This window comes from Fringilla coelebs, assembly GCF_963513975.1.
Source record: "Fringilla coelebs genome assembly, chromosome: 5".
Lineage (NCBI taxonomy): Eukaryota > Metazoa > Chordata > Aves > Passeriformes > Fringillidae > Fringilla > Fringilla coelebs.
In genome coordinates this window covers 61,234,980-61,260,305 of record NC_140033.1, presented here as the reverse complement: position 1 = coordinate 61,260,305, position 25,326 = coordinate 61,234,980, and the positions used below count along the sequence as shown (strand labels likewise).

Here is a 25,326-nt window from a genome sequence, read left to right as displayed (position 1 = left end):
TGAGCAACATATAGTGAAAACCTGAGCCTTCAGATCCTCAGGAATTTTTTTTCCCTCCTATTACCTATTTCCACTTGTGCAAGCATAGTCCCAAAGCTATCACATTGCATGTAACTGCTGTAGGGAGGATGATCATTTCAAGTAAGAGAATATGAAACAGGATTAGATGAATTCCTTAATCAGCACAGAGCCCAGCCTCTTGTGTGTGTCTGTTACTTCAAAAATAAAGGCAAGACTCCACTCCCTTTATTAGATAGAATCAACAGAATTGTTTTGAAATTGTAATTTTCTTAAAATAATCACCGGAACACCCACAAATAATTTCTCCACCAACTAGCAAAGAATGGTGAGCTTAAGTTCAGCCCAAAGTGTCTGCAACACAGTGCCTTAAACCTAGTGGTTCTAGTTAAAATCCTTTCTGGACAGTTGTAAAATGCAACAGCCATGTGAGGGAGGATGAGAGGAGCAAGGGATGGTAAGATCTATGCAAAATCAGTTTTGCTGCTGTTGCTGATGAAATCTCAAAAGAAAGAGGCTTAAGAACCAGTGAGTCCATGAAAACAAGCAATACAGAAATAGTAATTTTAACTTCATTGGTGCTTTTATAATTCATGTAGTGAAACAGCTTCTTGTGCATACTCATAGAGTCTGGAGATTCTTATTCAGCTGTGTGAAGAAAAAAAAGAGTGAAAAATTACTTAATTCTGAGCAGTGCACTTGATGCTTACCCACTGTAGAAAACTTTTGGTATAAAACAGTCTGAAAAGAATTTGCTGCCCACCAGCATTTCAAACTCCTCTGTATAGACCAGAGACAGTCATCTGGAGCTCTGACTTGTGGCAAACCTAGGTGAAACTTCACCTCAGACATCCTGGAGAATCCATCTTTGGTTATTCTTGTATTGACATTTGTATTGATGTTGATTTACTGGTACTGATGTTGTCAGTGACAACGAGGTGATTAGGATTAAAAACCCAAAAAGCTACTCTCTGGCCACTCAAGTCTTTATAGCAAATCAGCTCCTTTTTTTCTGAGATACTTTGTGGATGGTGATGGTGACATCAAGCCTGTGGAGATGGTTACACTGGCTGCTGTATCATCTCTCTTCTGGTGCTGCGCTCTGATTCAATCTTTCAGTGAGTTGTAGGCTTTTGTGGTCCTGCTGTTGATGAAATCTGCCTTCTTGAAGTCAGCCTTTGGAAGGGAAGAAACAGAACAGTTCATTATCTTCAGTGCTGATTCTGCAGGGGAAGGGTGGCTCCAGCTGCCTAAAAGCTGGGTAAGGAGCCATGGTAGGGGTCTGGGCAGAGTTCTGAGAGTCACAGAGACAGAACAGGCTCCTTTAGCCCAGGACAGATGAGAGGATAATTGGAATTGTTGAACTCCCTCCACTGACTGTACCAGGAGCCTGCTCTTCCACCTCAGCTCTACAGACTCCTAACTTTTAGGTGACTAATATCTGAGATCAACCTAGCTGAGATTAACCTAGCTGAGATCGACCCTGTCAGAACAAAGAACACAGGGCAATGCCAAAATGACTCAGGATTTTATCCATTTCATTTGATCAAGCGATTTCTGTGGCTTATTAGACTAAAGTTTCAAAACTGTCTGGGCATTAGGTGGTTCTGAAGTTTTCAGTGCCATACCTGGTGTCTCTAGGAGACCTGATTTGCATGGGAAGAGCAAATATTCAGCATTTTGGAAAATCAGGACAAATGTGTCCTATAGACTTTCTTAAACTACCAGTAAATTAATAAGATTCATGCCATCAGGGATATTGCTGATGGTATGGTAAATTTATTGTATGGTAAATTCAGGAATGCAGTTGTAAAAGAGACAACTACTTAGGAATTTATATGGCACAATAGCCTCATTCTGGACCACAGATTCCTGGTTTGTGGGGTTTAGCACACCTGCTAAGTGTGATGCAACACTGTTCAAGTTTATGCTAAGAAAGCTTTTTGGAGCAAATTTCAACCCCCCCCCCCAAAAAAAAAAAAGTACAAAGAGAAACAGCTAATAACAAATGCTAACAGCTTGCTTGAGAACTTGAAACAGTTTTAGAGAATTTGAAGTGACAAATTCTGAACAGCAAACACTCAAGGATTGAAATCAGTTTGAGATGCAGGGTGAAGGTGGGTAGGTCAGTGGAAGTTAACTCAGCTGAGGGTTGGAAAAGCAGGCACAGAGCTTTAAAAAAACCAAACTGGTTTGTGGCGGACTCATGCTTGGCCATTTTTTGTTTGATCTCACTGTGGCAGTAAATGTTTGCCAACACCTTTCCCAGGGCTGGGTTTTGTCTGACTGTAACTGACCCTGGGCTAGCAGGCTGTGCAAACAACGAGGAGAACAGAGCTGCTCTGCTTTTAGAGCAGGAAGCTGCCTCGCCCTGCCCTGTGCCTCCTCTGTGCCAGGCTGGGCACCTGCTCTGCATCTCCCATCACCACCTGACACTCCTGGCAGGCAGCAGCAATGCTTCTCATAAGCTTTTCCAGGGGCTATAAAACCACAGAGGGACAGAACATCAACTCAGAGGAGCAAAAATTAAGGCCATGCATTACTTACACAGGTTTACATACAAGTAAATAAGAAAACCAAATTCAGGGACCACTTGAAACCTGTCATGCTCTGATTCTTGATTCAACCTGTCATAGGTTGATTCTTATATGTACAGCAGTGCTAAGTGCCCCAGAGGACAAATGAAAGGGTTCTAGGTCTGAAGGAAGATTGTTTTTCTTTGTGCTTACCTTTTTGTAGGCACTGTGGAGATCGGTGTGTAACCACAGGGAGTAGAGGAGGACTGAAGCAGCCCTGCTGGCTTTGCTGAACATATTGCTGCCATTTTGCAAAAAGAATGATAAAACACATTTAAATTCCCACATCATAATCGTGGTGCATGTACAGACCTCAGCAAACATAACCTCATAGCATTTATTTTATCTCTCTTTACTCCTAAGTGCTGGTTTGCCACCCTTTAGGTATTGTAGCATGTTTCAGGGTGTGCTTATTACTGAAACAAGTGAAACATGCCACCCTGCTCCACTCATTCTTCAAATCTGGGGAGAAATCAAGTGCTCTGGAGCCCACATCTTACAGCAGCTATCATATTGTGCGTTTTCAGCTGAGCAAAATAACCTCAGCACAACAACCATTTGAAAGAACCTTTCCAGTAGGTAAAATCTCTTGTTAGTTAAACAGGATTGAAACTATTCAGGTCCTCATGAGGCCTCCTTTACTCGGATTGATTTCCTCTTTCATTTTGCAAAGAGAGAGCAAGGCAAACAGAATAATTACTCATATTTTAAAAACATTAATTATCTTTGGAGTAAATATTGATTGCATTTGTTTACATATTAAAGAACTATTAAATGTTGAATCTGTTCTCTAAAATGCCAATATGTTATTTTTAAGTACAGATCTATAGGTTCCATAAAATGTATCCCTGCACTTTATTGCTGAAGTTTATCAAGGCTGTGTTACAATGAACAGGAAAGACAACTGGGTACAGATGAGATCTGATGATCAGTCACTACATATATATCAGAATACAGATAATGTGGTGCAGTTATATTCTGAGGAGTTATTTAAAATGCTTTAATATTACCAGTTATTTTATATGCCTAAATTATATACATTAAATTATATTAATTTATATAGTATTAAATGCTTTAATATTGTATAGTTATTGTAATTCTTTAAATAAGGATCATTTAAAATGCTGGAACCTGGTGAGTTTAGCTATGGATGGGAAAGCTGTCCTAAGAGATCTTTTTGTATTTCCCAATCAGTGAATTCTATTCATATCCCTTATTTGGGTGTCCTCTACCTTGAGATGAAGTGTTTTTTCTCCCCAGGTGGCAGAGGCTGCAGTTTCTTTTTTGCCTGGGGACAGAATGAGCCTTGTGGAACCCTTACCTGTCACTGATGCTGATGGCAATGACCTTGTGGTGCCCTTACCTGTGTCTGATGCTGGTGACAATGACCTTGTGGTGCCCTTACCTGTGTCTGATGCTGGTGACAATGACCTTGTGGTGCCCTTACCTGTCGTTGATGCTGGTGGCAGTGACCTTGAGGCTTGTGGAGCCCTTACCTGTGTCTGATGTTGATGGCAGTGACCTTGTGGAGCCCTTACCTGTCGTTGATGCTGGTGGCAGTGACCTGTGGAGCCCTTACCTGTTGTTGATGCTGATGGCAGTGACCTTGTGGAGCCCTTACCTGTGTCATTGATGCTGATGGCAGTGACCTTGTGGAGCCCTTACCTGTGTCATTGATGCTGATGGCAGTGACCTTGTGGAGCCCTTACCTGTCGTTGATGCTGGTGGCAGTGACCTGTGGAGCCCTTACCTGTGTCATTGATGCTGATGGCAGTGACCTTGAGGCTTGTGGAGCCCTTACCTGTCGTTGATGCTGATGGCAATGACCTTGGGCAGGCCGTGGGTGCTCAGGAGCAGCCGGGCGTTGTGCGAGCTGCCCTGGGTCAGGTTGAACAGGGTGTAGCAGATGGATGCTGTGGTTTCACAGGCAACCTCACAGCCTGGCACACACTCAGGCAGGACTGACACCAGGTCAGGCAGGACTTCTCTGGCTGCGAGGTGGGAGAGAGACAAGCAATCCCATTACTAACAGGAGCAGATTTACCTTATTCCTCCCATCATCCCCCAGCAGGGAGCTGTGTGCTCCCACCACACCCTCCTGGCTTCCTACCTGCATTACATCCCCAAAATTCAGGTGAAGCTGCACCCACACTACATGGACAGCCTGCACCTTGCCTCATGCACAGTCCATTAATAGTTCATGTGCTGGACTGAACTCACCAGGTGTCACTGTCATATTTTCTGAAAAATTCCTTCACCAGGATTCCTTCTCCTGGGAAGCTGAGAAGCCTCAGAGAAAAATGAAAACAATAATTATCTGATTGCTTCTCCTGTGTTTTGCTGCTTTGCAATGTGGTTGGAGATTGTTTATCCAACATGTGAATTGTTTTAACTTAATGACCAATCACGGTCAGGCTGTGTTGGGACTCTGGAAGCAGTCACAAGTTTCTCATTATTATCTTGTTAAGCCTTCTGCAAGTATCCTTTCTCTATTCTTTAATGTAGTTTTAGTATAGCATTCATTAATATAATATAAGTACACAAAATAATAAATTAGCCTTCTAAGAAATATGGAGTCAGATTCATTCCTTCCTGCCAGGGGAGACCACAGAAAATACCACAACCAGGCATGTGCCAGCTGCAGGCTGCCAGTTCCCTGCCAGAGATGTTTCATATTAAATTTATCTCCATTTGATATGGAGGTTCATTTTGCTTGATACATTTGGATAGATGTAGGTTGATTTTGTTTGATAAATTTAGACCCTTATAACGTGTGCCCTCTCAAATGTTTTCCTTTGGCCAAAGTTTTTCTTTTTGGAATTTGACCTGAATTCACACATGCTTTCAGGCAATCAAAAAGAACATCTTTTGATAAAGAAAAGGTTCACCTGAAATTCCCCTAGTCCTCTCTATTATGGGTAGAACAAGAACAACTGTGAATGTGCAAGATGAAGCACCTGCCCCAAAGCTTTGTGCTATTCTGTCTTTCCCATACTCTCATAAATGAATTTTTCCCGATGACATCCCAATTTCTTATCAGTTTAATTTCTTCTCTTTCAAGGGGATTCACCACCTGTAACTGTTAACACCATTTGGATTATCCCTTTGAAATCAGCCCAACAACACGTTATAAGATTTTCATTCTTGGGAATGTTCTTTAAGGCTCAAACAAGGCCCAGGAGACTGTTCTGCAGAATTCTGGAGGTTAATATGTCCCATGAGTTATCTTTACACCTGGAATTTCCCCTTTCCCCCTTGGTGGGAACACAAAAAAGGACAACAAATTATATGAACACATTTTATCCTGTCACTAGGAAAAAGTCTTAAATACACAATAAATTGAAAGGAGAATACTCAGAATAGAAATGGCTTTATTTAGAAATGAGATCATTTAAAAGAATTAACTATTTTTCTATAGCATCTTACAGCTTCCATTACTAAAAATCAGCAGGAAAACTGTGTGGGCTGCACACTTCTAAAGCTTTGTGTCTAATAAGAGAGAGTCTGGTCTTTGCTAGAAGAATTAGAGATGTTCTGTGATTTCTTGCAAAGCATTACGCAGCTGTGGCAGCACAGAACTCAGCAATCACCTTCCTTTACCCTGTTTTGAACAGAAGGAAAGCTCCCTCTCCAAAATTGAAGAATTTACTTCAATTGTGTATTTTTGACAGTAACACCAATGGAAGTATCTGAAGAGGAATACCCAACAGAGTGAAAAGCTTGTTTAGGCAAAACTCTTTAATTTAAGCCCTGTACAGTAACTGCAAGTATCTGGTGAAAAATCTACTAAACTCACAGATCAGGGGTTTTTCCAGCATTTCTTTCTTTCAAAGCAGGAAACTCGGATGTGAAGGGAGCAGAGCAAGCTCAGAGTCTTTGCTCACCTATGTCATTTTGCAGGGAGGTGTTTCGGGACAGGTTCCTGAGCAGGGACACCGCTGTCTTCTTCACGGCGGGGTGGCTGACGTGCAGCATGGCGCGGATGCTCGGGAGCCCGTTTGCCCTCTGGACAACAGTCCGGGCCACTGCCAGTGGCATCTGTGGAGAGGCACTTCTGTGTCATTGCCACCAAGGCACAGCCTCAGGAAAAGCCACACACAGCCAGCTCTCTGCACCAGTTTAAGCATGTTTCAAATAGTTTTAAGTCAGAGTTACGTATGAGTTGCAACAGGAAAGGGAGGTGATAAAAAATCGCAAGCCCTCTTTCTCCCAGGTGCACTTTGGCTAGTTCCTTGGACAAATATCATTGGTTTCTTCAACACAAAATTCATCTGCTGCTGTGTCAGAGCCCTCCTCTCTCCACAGGACTGTCTTCCACAAAATTACATTTTTAGTGCTTTTAACGTCTGCTCGTCCCTCATAGTGTGAGGAATGAGCAAACTCCACACGTGGAGCTGAACACAGAGGGAGAAGAAGCAGACCCCACTATCTGCCAAGCAAGGAAAAGCTGCACTGCTGGTTATGACTTTCCCTTCAATGTTCTTTATTTCCTTTCACCATGTCAGTGAGGCAGGGACTTGTCAGTGCTTATTTGAGCTCAGCTGCACGGCAGCCCTGAACTCCACACATTCACATCAAGAACTGGATGAAAAGAAAAGGAAAAAAGCTAACTTACTGGTCCAGTGCCAGCTGTGAGGTTCTGGAGAGCTCCCAGGGATGCTTCCTGGGTGTAGTTTCTGGTACTCTTTGCTATTAAGGAGAGGTATATCCTAATCAGTGTAGAATGCCAGAGCGACTCAACACCTTTGGGATTGCTCTTCTCCTCAGGAAGCGGGGTGTCCTGCTGCTTCTAAATATGTCAACAGACCAAGCATTAGAAACAGTGATCTCTGCAGCTTAATGCACCACAAGCTGAACTAGCCCTTTTGTAACTCTGCATGACCAGGTTATTTGGAGACTGTCAAGTTCTGAGCTCAAATAATAATGTGCAAAATTTCAGTATTTGATGATAGTGGCCAGTCCATCCAGCAGAGTATTCCTCAACTAACAAAATATTTGCTATGTCATTGCCATCAGCAGCAGCTGAGATAACTGGTGTCAAGGAGGACTATCCATACATTTTCATTTTTGGGGCAAGGAAGTGTCACCCCACCAGAAACATAAATAACAGACTGTTAATTAGATTACAGCCTTATTGTTCAGAGTTTGCTACAAGTTATTAACCAAATGAGATGTAACTAATCATGTACTTTACCTCTTTTACTTTTCTGCTCCGTGTTCCAAAACAGCCTGGTGTTTTATCATTGTTAGAAATATTTCTTCTTTGCACATATATGCTCTGGGCATAGCTCTCAGGGAGCTCTATCTCTAGCTGGTAGGAAAGATTGTGAAGAATGCACACACAGTTCTCTGTGGCCTAAAATAACAAAAGAATAGAAATTGAAAGCTTTGGCATGTGTTGAAGGGACATGTACAGACACAGGAAGAGATTTCATTTTTGGATCTTCAGTAACTGCAGAGTTTCTAATGCCTCATGCAAGAGCCAGGCTTCGTGGCAGTGATCCACCAGAGTGCCTTACACTGAGAAATGAAACATGCCCTGGGATGTTCCTGAGCCCAGCAGGCAGCTGGCACTCGGGGCTGCATGGGGAGTGGGGTGCCTGCCTGCTGGAAATGCTCCTGGGACATCAGAATTGTGCCTGGGAATTGTTTGGGCAGGTGCTGCTTGACACAGAAATGTGCCAAGAAATGTTTAAGGGCTTAGGAGCAAAGATGATCATGTACACACCTCACCACAGCATCAGCAAGAGGAAAGCTTTTTATCTTCCCCAAGGAGGAAGCGCTTTTCTGTGGTGGAATGCTTTTTAAAATAAGACATTCCTTCCTGAACGTGGCTACAACTTCTGAGTGATGAGGCCAGTGGCAAAGAGCTTTGTTACCAGCTGCTCCTCTTTTGAAAGTCAAAAAGGAAGGAGTGGTTTCAAGACAAAATGCAGCAGGGAGCTACTGGCACACGTGTAATGTGCTGGATTCTCCCTGAAGCTAATGGCACTGGATACAGGGAGATGGGCAAGCTCAAGGAACTAATCCTAGAGCAGAGCTATAAAAGTGCAGCAATTACCAGCACACAGCACAGGTTATGGCAGGCCCACCAGGAGTGCCCTACAGGCTGCAGCTAATGTCAGTGACAGCTGCTCTTCTCACCCAGCTTCACCCAGCTGAAAGACAAGCCGCTGCTCCAAGAATCTGTGTTCAGGGCTCACCTGCACTCAGTGGGGGCAGGAAGAAAGAGTGAGAGAAAGTGGCACCTGGAGGTGTCCATGGCCTTGCAGTTACTGGCTTGGGCTTAGGCAGCAAGGAAAAAAAGTGCAGCTTTTTTTTTCTTAAAAAAAACCCTAGGAAAATTAGTTCTGTTCTAAATGATACAAGCTCCTTAATCACACTGCCACCCAAAGGGATTTAGGTTCTTCATTTCCTAAGGGGTATGTAGCATTAAATATATAGGAGGGTAGCATTAAGTATATAGGAGAGTAACCAGATTAATTTTTTAAGCTTCTAGCTAGCTAGCACCCTGAGACAACCAACATCTGACTCTTTTGTGTTCCAGCATTTCTGAAAGCTGTGATTTTATCTCACTACAAACAAACAAACAAACAAACAAACATCACAACCAAAACAAACAAACAAACAAAAAACCCCAAAAAGTTTCTCTCTTTCTCTCTAGAGATTCTGAAATTTTTCCCCAGCGCTGAGTTATACTATTCTTTTAGATTGCAGGATAAAAATACTTCAAAAAGATTCTTCCTGGACTTTCACCTTTGGTGGCAGTTTTAAAAGCCCTGGAAATAAGTTTTGTAATTGCATCACAGCAAAGTTTCTGAACACTGGTTTCTAAAGAACAACAGAAAAAATGTTCACTTGGCAATTTCCCCTAGGAAAACACTTTTCATCTCAAAGAGTACCTTGTCATTGGGCTCATGGTCTGCAATAGCTCCTTGGATATAATACACAAGAGAATCAATCAAGCCCTCACATTCCCTCATCTTCTTCCTTCCTTCTGGGCCAGCAGAGCTCATGTTTCTGTGCAGGAAAGAAAATGTTAGGGAGAAGAGATTTAGTCAAAGGGATTTTCTTGTGCTCCTCTGACAAACTTTTCCAGCCAAAACTTAAAGATACTGAAGTTCAGGTTGACTGCTTCTTTTCTTCAGAGGTTTAAGACATCTGAGCTGCTTCTAGATAAAACTTTCACTCCCAGACAAAAAAAATACTCCAGGGAAACAAACCACTGTGTTTGGATGGGCAAGGTAAGATCTGACTCAAGTTTTCAGCTCAAAGTTGAGTCAATCCTTTTTAAGCAGTCAAAAAACCAAAAACAAAACCAAAAAAAACCCCAAAACTTGGACTTGTTTCTCCTATTCCATTTTCTGTTATAATTTTAATATTTAGGATGGTGAAAACATCAGAGGAGAGATGCCTGTGAAAATTCCCATGCACACAGTTGTCCTTTAGAATGAATTGACTGACACTGAGCTGGTTTCTGGTCCAAGGTGCCCCAACAGGCACATGAGAGCTTTAGAAGCATCTCCACATTCCCATGCCAAGACCCACCCTCTGCCTGGCTTTCAAGTAACATTTACTGGGCTTTGTAATAAACCAAGTAAAACTTACAAATGAATTACAAAACTCATTTAAAAACTCCTGAAACACCAAACACACACTTGCTGCTTGAAGCTGCTTGGCTCTAAACAAGGCACTGATTTCCATGGAAGAAACAACACTTACACTTTTGGGGTATAATTATTTTTACAACTCAGCAAAGTCTGAATTATGGAATACCAGAATTGTAAATCCAGTTTTTTTTGGTTTTTTTTTTTTACTCCTGCAGCTCTGCTGGACAAAGGACTCACATTCAAGCTTCTTTGAAATAACATTAAATATTAGCCAATGCCAGTCTTAGCATCCATCATAACACAGAGGGACATGTTCCTTTAGATAGTTTCAGGTTGCTTATTTTCCATGCTTACTTTGCCCACTAAAAATGACAATGTTTACAATTTTATTATTGACAAAGCCAGTAAGGTTTAAGCTTTCCTGTGGCTTATGACTGTAAAATGAATGTAGCATTTTGTACACTGCCATTTTACTTCTACTAATTTTTTTCCCCTTGCGAAGTACATGTTCAAGTTACAGACTAAGCACTGTAATTACAATTTTACTTTAGGTCAGGATGTTAATGATGTCTCTATTTATGAGTTCATTTATTCTCTCATGGAATTATATATCACAGAATCAATATTCAGATCCCACAACACGGCCTGCTATAGAAATCCCTTTGGAATTTAATTTCACCTACATATGTCACATTCAAGGCATGTCACCCTTTCCTGTGTTTATGCTGACAGAAGTGTGCACGTTACAGCCCTCCTGGTGCATAGCAAAAATAGTTTCTGGGGCACACAGACTAAAAATACTGGGAAAGATAAGTGTGGAATTTCCCTTGCCAAAGACACTTCAGCTGATGCAGTGTTTGGTTTTGTCCCACATATTCTAAAATCCCCTAAACTTTTTACAACTGCTCCTGCTGGATGCCTGTGCAAGGAGAGGCCATCCCTGGCTTTGCTGTCAGCAGGAGCAGAGTGAAGAGCTTTTCTAGTTCAGGAGGCAGAGAAGAGCCTGAATTAGGGGCACTGTCCTGTTCTGCAAGGGAAATGAATTCCTGGGCTCTGCCTCATTAAGAAGCTGATGCTCATCCAGATTCAGGTATCAGTGTGTGTCCCTGTGCACTCCTGTACACACGGGGCTGCTCCTTTCTCCCCCTTTCCCTGTGTCCTTAGTGTGGTCTGGGAAGGGAAGAGCTCCTGCTCTCCCACTCCTCCAAACACTGCTGTACCCACCTGACTCAAAACAGAGTCAGACAAGACAAAACCTCAGCTGACAGCTTCAATTTGTTTGCTGATTGAAGCTTGAGGAATTCCAGGAAATAAAAATATCATTTCATTTGTAAAAAAAAAATAAATTCTGAGAAGTGTCACAGAAATGTAAATTTCAACATATATTTCTTTGAAGCAATGGAGACATTTTGCTTAGAGAATTTAAAGACTGACTTCATCTTGGCTCCCTAAGATTTGAGGTTCCTGAAAGTTGAAATCCCACCCTCTGAGCTGGGGAGCTGGACTTGATTGTAGTGGAGTTCCAGGAGGCCCTGAAATCCTCAGTGCTTGCAGAGTGAGGAGAGCACAGCCTTGGGGAGATTGCCACTTGCGGGGATGCTCTCCCCTAAATTCACAAGTTACCATTTGGCAGCCCCCACTTATGAAAACACCTGGCTCAGGGCATGCTTGGCTGTGGTGATCCTGGGGATGTGCTCCAGCTGTGCCATTCCTGATCTGTCTGCACGCCTCGTTTATCTCATCCTGCATTTCTGCTTCCGTCCCCTCCTGCACACGTGCATGGTGCAGCTACATCTGTCATCAAAACAGCTCTTTGCCCACAGTGCTGGGGTGAGGATCAGCTAATTTCCTGGTGGGAAATGCTGTTCTGATCCAGAGTTGGGAGGTAAATACAAAGACATTCACAGTTAAACCGAGGGTGACTTCCAAGGGAACAGAATGATGATAATAAATGTTCAATTAGCTGATAAATGGCAGCAAATGAAAGGGATACTCCCTCTAAGCCAACACTGAGTCATGCACTGACTGTTGGAAAAGGTTCTTGAACTGCTCTGAATGGTCCCAGTAACTGATAAGAAGAAGGATTTTGCTCCTGGGACTCATTCTGCTGAAACTGGTAATGTGAATTTAATTCTATTACCAGACAGCATTTTGGGAAATTCTATTCCCTTCATGCCTTGCACAGTTCAAAAATTCACCAAGGAGGTAAAGGTATCAGATGTGCCAGGCTTCAGGCTGCTTGCTGGAAGTAACAAAATTCCTTTCAGGAATTGGGGGAGCAGATAAACTGAAGAGGAGGCCAGAGGAGATAAGAATGGATGGAAACAAACTTAAAGGAATGGCAGTGCTATGCAAGAGGCCTTGGTTCAAAGACTTATTATCATCAGTCACTTCTACATTCTCTGTTAGAAGCTGCCACTGTGAGTCCAAGCTTTGGAGCGCATGGGGAGAGCTTTGGCTTCACTTCTCTCCAGAGTAAATGGGAGCAGATGTTTCTGCACCCCCTGGGCTGCAGTGACAGGATTTCCTCCAAACACAGATCTCCACTGTCCTTGTGGGGCCACTGTGCAATTCACAAGGAGCCCAGGCAGGGGCTGGGACAGGCAAACTGTGAAAAATAACAATGAAAAAGGAAGGATGGCTTTTATTTTACTGGGTGAGAAGAGAGAGGTTAGCTGACTATCCTGGAAATAGTTGTCTAGAAAGTTCTGAAAACCCAGAATACACAGGGGCACAGGATGTTCAGTTAAAAAGGAAGGCTCTGTAGGGAAGTACAGCAGCTTCAGCACTTAATTAAATGTTTTGCAGGAGAAAATGTGATAACTGTGTATAAATGTGGGAAAGTTCAGCATTGCAGAAGTTCTGGGAAAAGGTGTTTCAAGATAAAAATGGAACCAGTTCATTACCATCCTTCAAGGGGTGATCCAACAGCCTTTCACTAAGCCTTGCTTTCAGAGGAGAAGCCATTCCAGAGGTTCACTTATGTATACAGATAATATTCAAAACCATGCATTCCACATGCTGCTGGGATCTTATCCTTTCAGACTCAGAGGAGTATGGGGAAGTAAGATTTTTAGCCTTTGTATTGGAACTAGAAGCAGAACTTTAATGTGTAAGACTTTCAGGCCAAGAAAAAGTGACTTTACCTTTAAAATCCTACAGCACTTGTCTACAAATGTCTGTAACACTCCTCTAGATAGCTTAATACACCAGTTTTACTTGTTCAGCTCATTGTCAGGCAGCCAGTGGAGTCTGTTGGTTTGGCTTACTCTGTGGGTCCAAGCAGAGTGCATTTTATCATATTTCACAACCAGACAACACTATTACTTATTTTAACTGCCAATTCAGAATTCTGTGGTTTATGCAGCTTCTTTTTACTACACAGAGCTTTGCTTCTCACAGGGTCTCAAGACAAAATGCAGACCTAGAGAATGGGATTAACAAATCCTGCTAAGGTCAGACTTCCTTATCAGTGACTGCAAGCATGACACAGAGGTTCAGGACCCCACAGTACTTCTGGCAGGAGCTGGGGACTGGTCTGGTCATGCTCTCATTCCAGTGCTTGGAAGGACCTGCAATATTGTCTGCTAGACATGGATTCACTTCTGCTGCTGTTTTCTCACAAAGGAGGGAGGAAGCTTTAATTTATAATCTGGTAATGGTGGGGTACAGTGCATATACCCCCACCAGGTGCTAGGGTTGGGTTTGGGCTGTGCTTGTCCCTTTCAGTCAGCAGTTGTATAGAAAATTTTGAAAAGAAGTTCTGGCATTCTCCTGTAACTAAGAGCAGTACTATGCATAAAGTACTGCACTTCAAAGCACTATTTTTACCCTCTAATAGGAGCTGCAGGCTACAGACTCTATCAACACACCCAACAAACATGTTAGCATCACAAAAGGGAAGACTAATTACAGATTTATATCCTGGCAAACAAGTAGACTCTTTTAACATATTCATAAGTAACATCATTCCCTCAGTGCACACTTTCATTGCTCCATGGTGTGCTCTTCTTTATATTGATGCAGAGATTTTGTGTTTTCCTGATACATAAGGAAGGAATACTTCTAGTGACCTAATCTGGGAGGTGAGTCAATTTCCAGGGAAGAGATGCAAACTGATTAATCTTAATGATCTCAGCTATTTAGCCTGTACAAATAGATAACCCTCACTAAAAACTATTCTGTGCTAGAAAGTATGTGGCAATCCTGCAGATCATCTTTACCTGGGAGTTTTCAAGCCCTTCTTTTTCTATTTCTAATTTTCAGTGTTGAAGCTCTTAAAAATGAGAAGGACTAGAAGGTGGATATCGTGTTTTTAAAATAGATTATGTATCCTTAAGCACCTACATAAGAGCAGTTTTAGAGACTTTTAACTAAGGCTGGAGAGCTCACAGCAATTCTGGAGCAGCCCAAGCACTGACTTTGTGTCCAGAGTAACTCAGGAATCCACTTTCATTTAAAAGAACCCAGGTACTGTTACACCTTATTTGTCACATAACAAGTTCTGTCAATCTGCTGAAACAAGCTCAGGAAGAGCAACACCAAGCTAAACCTGAGATTATATGTGCCACCATCAGCTGCCTCATAAGGAAGAGACAGTTCCAGAGTCCAAACACCAAGAGAGGAGCAGCCAGACTGGTTTCTGCACAAATGCAGCTTGGGCTAATTAATATGAAAAAAGACAACCTCCTTCATTTTCCAGACAGCAGCACTAAGTGTTAGCTAGAGAGGTTTTATTATGGGTGGTCAATGTTTCTTTGTTTTTGAGTTGTCAGAGTAAATAAAAGTTAATTATTACTTAGAGATGAAGTTAATTAGTAGTTGGTGGGCTGACAGGAGTTCCTGCAGAAAAAGGTGTATTGTTGTTGAGTATTTTGTATTCATTTGTCTTCTGAAACCACACCAGTCAGATACAGAGCTGTTGCACAGGAAAAACCAATGCCATACACACACAACTGCTCTGCTATAGGACATGTCAGCATAGCAGGTATGTCTGAGGCACAATGGGCACCTTTCCAGCCTCCAAATTCCAAACTTAATTCCTTGTACTCTACTAGAAGGCGTTGAAACCTCAGGTCATGCCTTTGCAGTTGTACATTACACCTCAGGCAATTCAAACTGTGTCCTTTTGTGCATTTTTAAGATGTGTAAACTTACTTAATGTGCAATGACTTTGAACTCACAAAGGGCCCTCAATTTATAGACTGTTAAAGATGTTTTTATTGAAGATGTGATTTTTATACCTCAGCCATTTAGGGGTGTGTTCCCTGAGGCCTTGGGTGTTTCTCTGTAGTAACTGCTACTGCATCCACGAGTCCATTAGCAGACTGTAGTACTAAATACACAGCTGTAAATCTATTCCTCCACCCCATGGCTGCAACTTGCTCGAACTTGTGCAAAAGGCTGCACAGGGCTTACTGTGCTTTAAAAAATGGCTGTCCCATAATTTAAGTTGAATCACTTTCTTACCAGTTTAGGCACAGATTATATCTTGAAATAAGCATCTTTGCAGCTGGAAAGAGAAAGCATTAATGTGCTTGTAGATGCCATGTGTCCCCCATGTGTTTGTATGAGAAGTGATTGTGGCTTGAGATGTATTTATCCAAAACCAACTGTGTCCCCTGTTTTGTCATCATTTTGGGTAGTTGTAGACAGAGCACTCACCTCAGGCATCCTGTGGCATTGTAGAAGATATCAGGGTCAGGTAGAACACTCGATTTTGGGTAGTCTCTGTCTGGCCAGCCTGAGTAGGGGATGAGGACAGCCTCAGTCAGCGTCTGCAGGGCTTCTCTAACCAACAGGTGCTTCAGCTGGTCATTGGAGGACAGATTCCACAGCAAACCTGCAACAGCCACAAGAAAATCAGAGAGGCAAAAAGGCTCCTCTGCTGTGTGAAAGACCTCATCTCCCAGCCCTTGGTGGGAAGGAGTGAAGAGCCTGCCTGGCACTGATCACCTGGAGAGAAGCAGGAGGGATTGGGAAATGCTCACCAGCCCTGATCCAGGACAGGGAAACAGGGCAAAAAAGGGGGCACAGTTATCCATGGGAACAGAGTAAAATCTCTGCATGGTGAGTCCAATGCCCAGTCTGGAAGTGCAGCTTTCCATGGCTCTGCACTGTCCATCTGCTGCAATCACCTTCCCTGTTAGCAAAGCAGCACGAGCTAAGGGAAACAAACTCACACAGGGGATGGGTGGGAGGAGCAGAGAGTTTACAGGAGATCTGCTGGAAGACAGGAAATTCCCCTTACCAAGTTTCTCTAACACTTGATAGCATAATTTCACATAAGAGGGAAAGCTGTTAACACTGTTGCCTGCTACTGTCCAGACATTTGTCACTAAACAAACCATTAAGTAATTCTACAAACCTTGTCCACTCACAATCTCCAAGACTAATTTCAAATATAACCTTGTTGAACTTGACAGGTTCCATTATGTTCTGTTCCAACAGACAACAATTCTTTTTAAAGTCCTCTTCCCTTGGAAAACAACACGTATTTCTGCTTTTCACTACAAAGACATCCATTGTTCCTCCAGCTTGCTGCTCTAAGTTTCACAGCCCTCCTCCTCCACAGAGTATTAGTGAATGTTCCTTTCATCAGCTCACAACAAGAACAACAAAAAAATGTTTCTTTTGTATCTCCTTACGCTTTGAATTTAATTTCAGTTATTGTGAGCAACAGTAAAATCCAAACAAAAGCCAGCCAGAAGCAGCCCATTCCTTCTTCTGGGATCAGCTCTTCAGCCTCGGAATCAGGGGATGAAAGGAAGAATGTGCTTTTCTGAAGGATAGGTAAGGCTTGCAGGAAAACAGACAAGCAGTCCAAAGGGCATTACAAGCAAAGCAGGTTAAGACAGAAGGGCACAAACGCAAGGAATGGCACAAGGACAGAATATACTTTCAGAAAGAAAAAAAAAATATTTGGAATTACAGGCAGATACTTAGAATTGTCAGAGGAGAATCTGAGATAGTGCTCTCACTGTAAATTTGCCAACAAAAAGCCTACCTTTACCCACAGGCACTGCCTCTCTGGGCTCAGAAGAATTCTCTCAGGGGTATTCTGGGTGTGGATGAATTTGTGCACATTAGGAAATGTCTTTAGGAGTGGATTGTTTCCTTGCACCTATGCTATATTCTCAGGAGCACAGTTTTCCCTTAGATGGTTATTTGGAAAAATGGGTGGGGTCTGCTTTCAGATCTACATTTCTTTTAATGACAGTTCTGCTCATGCTCTAATCTTCCCCGCAGGAAAAATTTTCTTTCATTTCTTCTATTTATGCTGCATGATAACAGGATCAGGAGGTTAGCTGCTCCCTGGAGGCCCATCTGGCTTACCTTTAAAAGCTAAAATCTTTTGGTTCTTTCATGCCACAGCCATTTTATTTTCTGTTCCTCAGTATGCTCTCCAAACACTACAAAACACCAATCCTGTCTTAGGTCCTGCAAATGAAATCCTCTCCTACAATTTAGGAGGAACCTCACTCCTTTCCTAAGGGATTTCTAAGTAGCTTGTGTGCCAAAGAAAGGACAGAGCCTCTGGTTACTTTATCTGCATCAATGCTTTTGTGAAGCTACCAAATTCAGCCAAACTCAGTGATCTTGGGCAGGTCTGATTCCCCCTGTGAAGAGATCCTATGAGCACAGAAATTGCAGAGGAACTGGGCAGCTCTTTTCTGCAGGGGTGCATTAATTAGGCAGGCTGGCCCAAAGCAGCTTTCAAGCCCCTCCATCAGCACAAAGCTGCTTTGGTTTGGTTTGGTGGTTTTTGTGTGCTCACAGACTGTGGGGCACGTGCTGCAATCAGCATTTATCTCCACACACTTGGGCAGCTCTCAGGCTTTTCACAGCACAGAGCAAGGCACAGAGCAAGAAAACACAGACCATCAAAGTATTCCTTGGGAACATATGATAAAATACGGATTAATGTCAGGCAAGTGCTTGTCTGTATTAACACTGATGGTCCTCATAAAGCAGTGACCTTTAAAGATAAGCTTCTGAGGCTGAGATTTACTTATCTCCAGTGCACCAGTACTGCATTTCTGACAGATAATGAAGTACAGTATCAGAAAACTTCCATCTCAGAGTTTTAACTTCCTTTTCTCCCAAAACTTCCTTATTTCATATACTTTTGTCAGGTGGAGTGCTTTGGTACCATGCTTCCCACACAGCAGTAGAAACAAAAAACTTCCCTCTGCTGTGCTTAGACATCTTTATTCTCTGCTTTCAATCCTTGGCCAGGAGTTTTTCACTGCAGTTCAATGTGGTATTATAAGGTAGAAGATGATTTTACAAATCTTTTATGGGCAAAGACATTTAGCTGAATATGATGCCCTACATTTGGAAGTCCCTAATTAACAGTCAAAGCAGGTAAGTAATATGTATGGTGAGGAAAGACAAATGGACTTCTGGTGCTGACTGGAGTAAGACCAAATCTTTCTCATTAACCTTTTCCTGGAGGTGCACACTTCAGAGAGATTGCATGCATAGATATGATATTCCACTAGTCCTGTAGGAAGTCAAAGGCAATGCAAGAGGTGAAATTATTCATCCAGACTGCCTTTTGCTCTCTTAGGCTCCTTGCACCTTGCTAAGGAGCTGGAAGAACTGCCCAAGTGATGGCAAAAAGTATGCCCTAGTGCATTTTCACTAAGGTACCCAGTGCATTTCCTCCTGGCTGCACATTTGGTCTTGAACAAAGTAAGAAACACTTCTCTCTTGGTGTATTTTTAAAGCTGTCCTTTGCAACTGATAGGCATGAAAGCACATCATAATATTTTGCTTTACACAAACTACATCATCCTGCTTGGCATAAATATTTTTTGGTGTCTTCTTTGTTTTGTGAGTAAATATTCACGTTCAGTGACAGGAGTAATTGCTGAAAGAAGATGTTCCTGTATCCATTTCCACATTGGTGAAGGGGAAGACAGTAATCTCCACAACATACATGTGAGTTATCAGGCACATTCAACATTTTTTGTCAGAAATTATGGAACTGCTAGCAAGGAGAGAGCATTGGCTTTCTTCCCACTCTGCCACCACTTTCACTGCTTCCCTCACTGGTCTGTAACAGCACTGAGAGTTAAGGCACTACACAGTCAATTACTACGTGACCCAGTTCTGCAACTGATGAGTGTGAAAAGCTTTAAAACATTGCAGAGCTGCAGAACTGAGCTAAAAAAGAGCCAACAATACAAAGCTTTGTTCTCAAGCTCAGGGAGCAGAATATTTCAAATACTTTAAAGAATGCAGAGTTACAGAAAGTCTCAACATGTCTTTGCTTCAGGACAGGGCTGCTTGGCAATTTCAGTATCTTTTCATGCACAGTTCTCTTAATAGATTTTGTTCCTGGCGTCTTTAAAGCTCACTTGAAATAAATCCCCCTTCATTTATTCATGTTTTCCATTTATAAAATATAAGCCTGCTCTTCCTTTGCATGCTAATTAGAAAGAATGTGGGTCACAAGCAGTGGAATTCCAAGAGACACACTAGGGACACGTGGGACTGCAGGGATGAAGCAGGAATCTGGGGCAGGGGGGGTTGTGGGTCACTTTCTGTCCTTGGCACAGGACAGCTCTGGGTGACAGCCTTCAACAAGGAACTTCCAGTAGGTGCTGTCAGCAGAGAGTCAAAAAGTGAAAGCTGACCTGCTGTTTAAGTAGCAGGCATTAATTATGGTCCCAGGCACCCCTAGGGAGCCTTTCTTTTCTGGAATATCAAGGATCTAAAGCTTCCTGCAAGCACACTCACTTCATCTCTGAAGAAGCTTTGAGAGGGGAAGTTGCAGTTCCCAATCTCCTGTCACTGACTGAAAGACTGGTCTCCAGTAAGGACCTTGGAATTTTACCCTCCGGGAATTGCTTACAGCAGGTGACAATGTTTTTGTATTTAGTCACTAAACAATCAAGTACCTCTCCCAGAAAGCTTTTGCACTACTTAAAGCACTTCACACTTGGCTGCAGAGAAAACCCTACCTGTGATTTGCTTCTTAGTCTCTATGTCCCTGCTGTGCCGGAGCAGGCGGAGCAGCAGAGGGATCCCTTTCTGCTCCGACACCTCCAGCTTGTTGTCATTGTCCTCAAACACCAAGTTTCTCAGAGCACCACATGCTGCCCGCTGAACGTCCTCATTCTGGACCTCAAGGAGCTGCAAAAGCTTGGGGATGCCACCAAGGGAGAAAACCTGCCAGGAAAACAGAGCACAGCAGGGAATGTTCAGATGCTGTAAATGACAAACTCCCCCTTCCCCCTGCCCCAGCAAAAGTTTAAATACTTACAGGGACTCCTTTCATTTGCTCCTATTTGAGAGACTTGAAGCACAGATCATAATCATTTGGACATGACTATTAACCTCTGGGCTTTTGTATGACTAATGCTTAAAATCCACAACTAGGAGAGGCAACATGTTTTCATAATTAATATCAGAGAATGATACTAAATCTCTTTTAGCTTTGCCACAGATTTGTACTCTCTGACAAGACATTTAATCACTCTGCTTTTTAGCTTCCATGCTGGTGAAATGAATATTTGAGATTTAATTCTGGAACATTAATAAAAGGTTGATTTTTTTTTCATCAGCAACCAGCCTGATGAAAAGACAGTGTTCTTTCCAATGCATCTATTGAAAGTGTATTAAAAACCAAAACATTATACTTCATACTTCTTAATTATGCCACACAGAGGAAGAATAGTAAAAGTAAGGATCAAAATGTAGAGCATTAGGCATTGTTAGCCAGCTATCTACCAAACTACCCACATAAAGAACAGACCACTTTTCAGTGATTAAACCTTCAGAAAACAAGCTTTTGGCCCCAAATGAATGAAGGACTTAAAAGATGTTATGTTACAGTAGGTGGAAACAATAGCTTAAATTCCATAACATGGAAACAAATCGTTTGTTGTGGTGAATGAAGAATCCCCTACAAACTGTGATATGACACAAGCAAGCCTGAGCTGACTCAGGAATGAATTTACTGTGGAAAGTACATTAATGTACCATTGCCAACAGTCCCCTCCAGCATCTCAAAATGCCATATGGTTTTGTGGACAAAATCACCCTTGTGCAGAATCAACAGCACATGAAAGACACAGAAATCTGACACAAGTGTCTTAAACAGTCCAGAGTTTAATGACAAACAGGATTCAATACGACCAGCAGCTGTTGGCAACACGAAGAAATGGAATGCAACAAAGCCTTTTGTCCTTCCTGGAGTAAACTACACAGCCTGGCAGCCTCTCCTGATCCACCTGCACAAAAGGCAGAGTTTCTCCATCATGCTCTGCTGATTCCCCTGCAGTCACTCAGCAATCACCCAAATGCCAGCGGAGTGGAGTACAGGAATATCCGCGGTGAGGGCACAGAGCATGCTGAAGGCACATCAGCCTGCTCCACTGCAGCAGATCAGCCCTTTTGACACCAATACTGCAGTTGTTTGGTTTTTAAAAAATATTTCTGCAGACTTTCTGCCAGTAATTTTAAGGCATTTATAGCTCTTGTAAAAGGAGTGCTATTTCAACCTAGGTTGCTGAGAATTTACAACAGCTATTGACTGGTCCTTCTAAATTTTCATTAGTAGACGAAATTCACCACAATACTGAGAAGTTCACAGAAACAGAAAAACCACCAGACCCACAAACTCTCAAATACCAGGGAACAATAGACAAAAAATGCAGGCTGAAAGGCTAAAGAGGGGACACAAGACCATGCCAACGTGAACAAGTCTGATGGGCAGCAAACAGAAAAGCTCATTACAGGAGATGTGGGATTGACAGGAAAATGTCAGGCAGCTTCAGGCTGACTGCTCCAACCTGAACACTACTCAGCCACTTTTTCTGGGAAGCTGCTTGAGAGAGGTCTGTGTAATAACCCACTTTCAAACACTCAATTCTGAAGCTCTGTCCTCAGTTTGAAGTTAAGGTTGCCACCTGTACCGTTATTTTCTCCCCAAACTGACTCTGACATACCCTAAAGCAAGTAAAAAGGACAGAGAGCCATTTGGATGCCACTGAACTGCACTGCATGCACACAATGATGGAAGTAAGGCTGGGATTACTGAGCATATTACAAACCAAAGCAGGCGTAATAATGTATTTCAATGGTTAAAATAAGCAATCACCTTACACTTTATTGTACAGAACTGTTCAGCAGGAGAGACATATTTGTGTTCACTAGTGATATTTAAAGAAAAGGAAAAGAGAATATTTTTAACAGACCCTTTCAAAAAACTTCTAAGAGACTTAACAAGTTTCTTGTAAGAGAAAATTTCACATCTTGAAAATTTGGTAAATCTAAACAAAGTACTAATGCATGTGCACAGTACCAGTGAACCCTTCACAATTTTGCTAATCCATGTACTTTTTTAACACATTTGTGCGGTCCTTACAAACCCTGAAGCTGGGATAAGTTTGCACTGTACTCAGAATTTTGGTTTTTTGGGATATTTCTGCATGCAAGTCAAAAATGGAAGACAGGACCAACTATATTGACACAAAGTTCAGACTATGATTTATAAAGGCTGGAAGCATTAAGTTTGTTTGACTGAAAAAGGGCAAACTGAGTGGGTATACAATGAGTGGGTTCAAAAGAATCTGCAGCAAAACACATCAATGCATTTTAGAGGAAATATCAGTATCCTATAAGGTTACTCAGACTGCCTTCTTTCTTTTCATGCTGGCACACAGTGCCATAAAGGATAGAATAGAATCTGATTTTCTCTGCCTGATTGTAACTGGCAAAAGAATAATTACTCACTTTTCTCCTGGCATCTGCTTTTTGGAAGCACTCGTGCTGTATGAAAGTCACTGCAGCAAGGATCCTGGGGGTGGACTGTGTGTTTTCACTCTTCAGAATGTTCACTGCACGCTCCAGGGTCATCTCCACTTCTGGGCTCCTTCAAAGTATAGACAGAGAGATCTAGTGAAGAAAAACTACAGAAAAATGATCAGAAAAAAAATCCTGTAAAACTAGGATTTTGTGGTTTTTATGTAACTCTAGCTTTTCTTAGAATTTTTTTTTTTCCTTTCCAGTAGCAGAAAATATTATAATGGCTTTAAGAGAAACTGACATTCAGGGGGAGGAGAAAGTTATAAATAGAAGTGTGGTTCTGGAGAAAGCTTAAGTTATAATAACAAAATGGAAATATCAGTAGATGTTTGTATCAGTGTTTGCATCCAGTGGATGAATGAAGAATGTGACAGGGAGGATGAAGAAGTGGATGAGGAGGATCAAAAGAAGGCCATAACCATGTCAGAATGACTATTACTGCCTGTGAAGATACTTTGGTGTTTTCCTCAATAGTGAGAGGATTGCTTTTTTATATTTGTCCTTACACCTTTCATCAGTGTCTTAGCTCCCAGACTACATCTGTGCAGGATTCAGAACCTCATTTTTTCAAAAAAGGAAGTTGTTCTTGTTTGAAATAGATGGGCAAAGCCATTTTTCAGGTGGGGAAAATAAGAATGCCACTCATTAAACTGAGTATGTAGAGATTTTGGGTAGAGAGCCAATGTAGAGAATATCAGAAATATGTGCTACCACTTCCCTTCCAACGTGTTTGCTTAAATGATGATTGTGTTAGACAACCATACCAAAAAAAAAAAATGGAAAGAGAGGTCACCAAACACATTTTTTTCCCCAGTAAATGGAGCATAAAACAATTAATGGCACAATCAGGTGCATTAGCTCTGGGACAGGTGGTTATGCTCCCCAGGCTTTTTATTTACTTTTGGTTTCAAATATGCTGTACCCAGCTAAAAAATATGGGGAGAGAAAAGTTGACAAGAATGTGAGCATTCTATTTTTTTTTTCCTAAATTCAGAGCACTTTGTAGCAGCAGATGTGCCACCAGGCAGAAGGGGATGAGAGGGCAGTCTGTGACCCACAGCTAAACAAGCAGTAATTGGCAATAACTCCCTACTGCAGAGCTACCAGAATCAGAATTTACTTTACTTGATAATCATCTCAGTAAATGAATCTGTAGTTAGACATTTTAACTCAATTGCCTTTTACATTAAAATTAGCACCTGGGAAGTAGATTAACCAAAGTTGAAACTTTAAATTTTTTTCTTTAAACTAAGCAGAAATATTAAGTAATAATTAACAATCCTCAGAAAAGTGGAATATGGAAAATTAGCCAGATGATATTCCTTCTTTTTACTCTGCAGTGGAACTGAAAAACAGGCTTTTCAACCTTTGGTTTTAGTTACATGTCTTAAATCAGCAAAGGCTTTGAGACTGTGTTATAAACCTGCACATGTGACCAGTCATGTCTACCTATGGGACACAGCAATAATTCTGGAGTGTTGTGACCAAATTCAGCTACCTTCTGTGAGCAGCAGACATCTCTGATGTACTAAATGGTGGCATTTCCCTGACCAGCAGCTGGAGAGGAATAGAACCACGGGCTTCCCAAGGTCAAGCATGAGCTGATCCCTCAGGGCACACCAAAGAATTTATGTGGGAACTCAACCTCAGGATGCCAAGGGTGTCCAGAAGGGTAAAAGTCCACCAGGAGCCACTGCCAGGCTGAGATGGAACGTGGACAGGCAGACAGTGCATTTCTAGGTGCTGGGGGGCAGCTCTGCCCTGAGACTGACAGCAGTGTGGGGCATTCACATTTTCTGGAAAATCCCTTCGCCCAGCATTTTTCTCCTGGGAAGCTGAGAAGCCTCAGAGAAAAAGGAAAACAATTCTTATCTCATTTGCTTCTCCTGTGTTTTGCTTTTTTTGGGATGTATTTGGGGATTGTTTACCCACAGGTGATTGTTCCATTGGATTCTGCTGTGAGCTGTTTTGACTCAATGGCCAACTGGGGCCAGGCTGTGTTGGGACTCTGGAATGAGTCATGAGTTTTCATTAGTACCATTTGAGCATTTTTTAAAGTATCTTTTCTGTATTCTTTAGTATAGCAGTATTCTTTAATATAATACAGTATCATAAAATAATAAATTAGCCTTCTGAGCACATGGAGTCAGGTGCATCACTCCTCCCGGCCACGGGGGTGCCTGCAAACAGAACACAGCTCCCCAGTCACAGTTACCCCTCCAGGCAGAGGATTTCTCTCCTGTTGTGCACTGCCATACTTGGATTGCTCTCCATTGGATAAAATTAACATTCCCTAATGTTTT

The 25,326-nt window shown here is 42.1% G+C and overlaps 1 protein-coding gene across 2 annotated transcripts in view; it reads right to left on the bottom strand.

The window, feature by feature from the left end:
• Positions 1-224: 224 nt before the first annotated feature.
• PKP2 (plakophilin 2) overlaps positions 225-25,326 on the bottom strand; it is a 39,874-nt gene continuing 14,772 nt past the window's right edge. The window contains exons 4-13 of one of the 2 annotated variants that reach the window (XM_084205587.1): positions 22,952-23,090; positions 20,176-20,383; positions 15,869-16,046; positions 9,497-9,614; positions 7,789-7,950; positions 7,210-7,383; positions 6,479-6,632; positions 4,396-4,585; positions 2,748-2,835; positions 225-1,194 (exon numbers count right to left, since the gene is read on the bottom strand). In XM_084205587.1, the coding sequence (XP_084061713.1) occupies positions 1,126-1,194; positions 2,748-2,835; positions 4,396-4,585; positions 6,479-6,632; positions 7,210-7,383; positions 7,789-7,950; positions 9,497-9,614; positions 15,869-16,046; positions 20,176-20,383; positions 22,952-23,090 (1,480 nt within the window). In that variant the 3' untranslated portion in view covers positions 225-1,125. Of the gene's footprint in view, positions 1,195-2,747; positions 2,836-4,132; positions 4,174-4,259; positions 4,288-4,329; positions 4,586-6,478; positions 6,633-7,209; positions 7,384-7,788; positions 7,951-9,496; positions 9,615-15,868; positions 16,047-20,175; positions 20,384-22,951; positions 23,091-25,326 lie in introns of those variants that run through there. The other variant, XR_014616152.1, reaches the window with a different exon arrangement.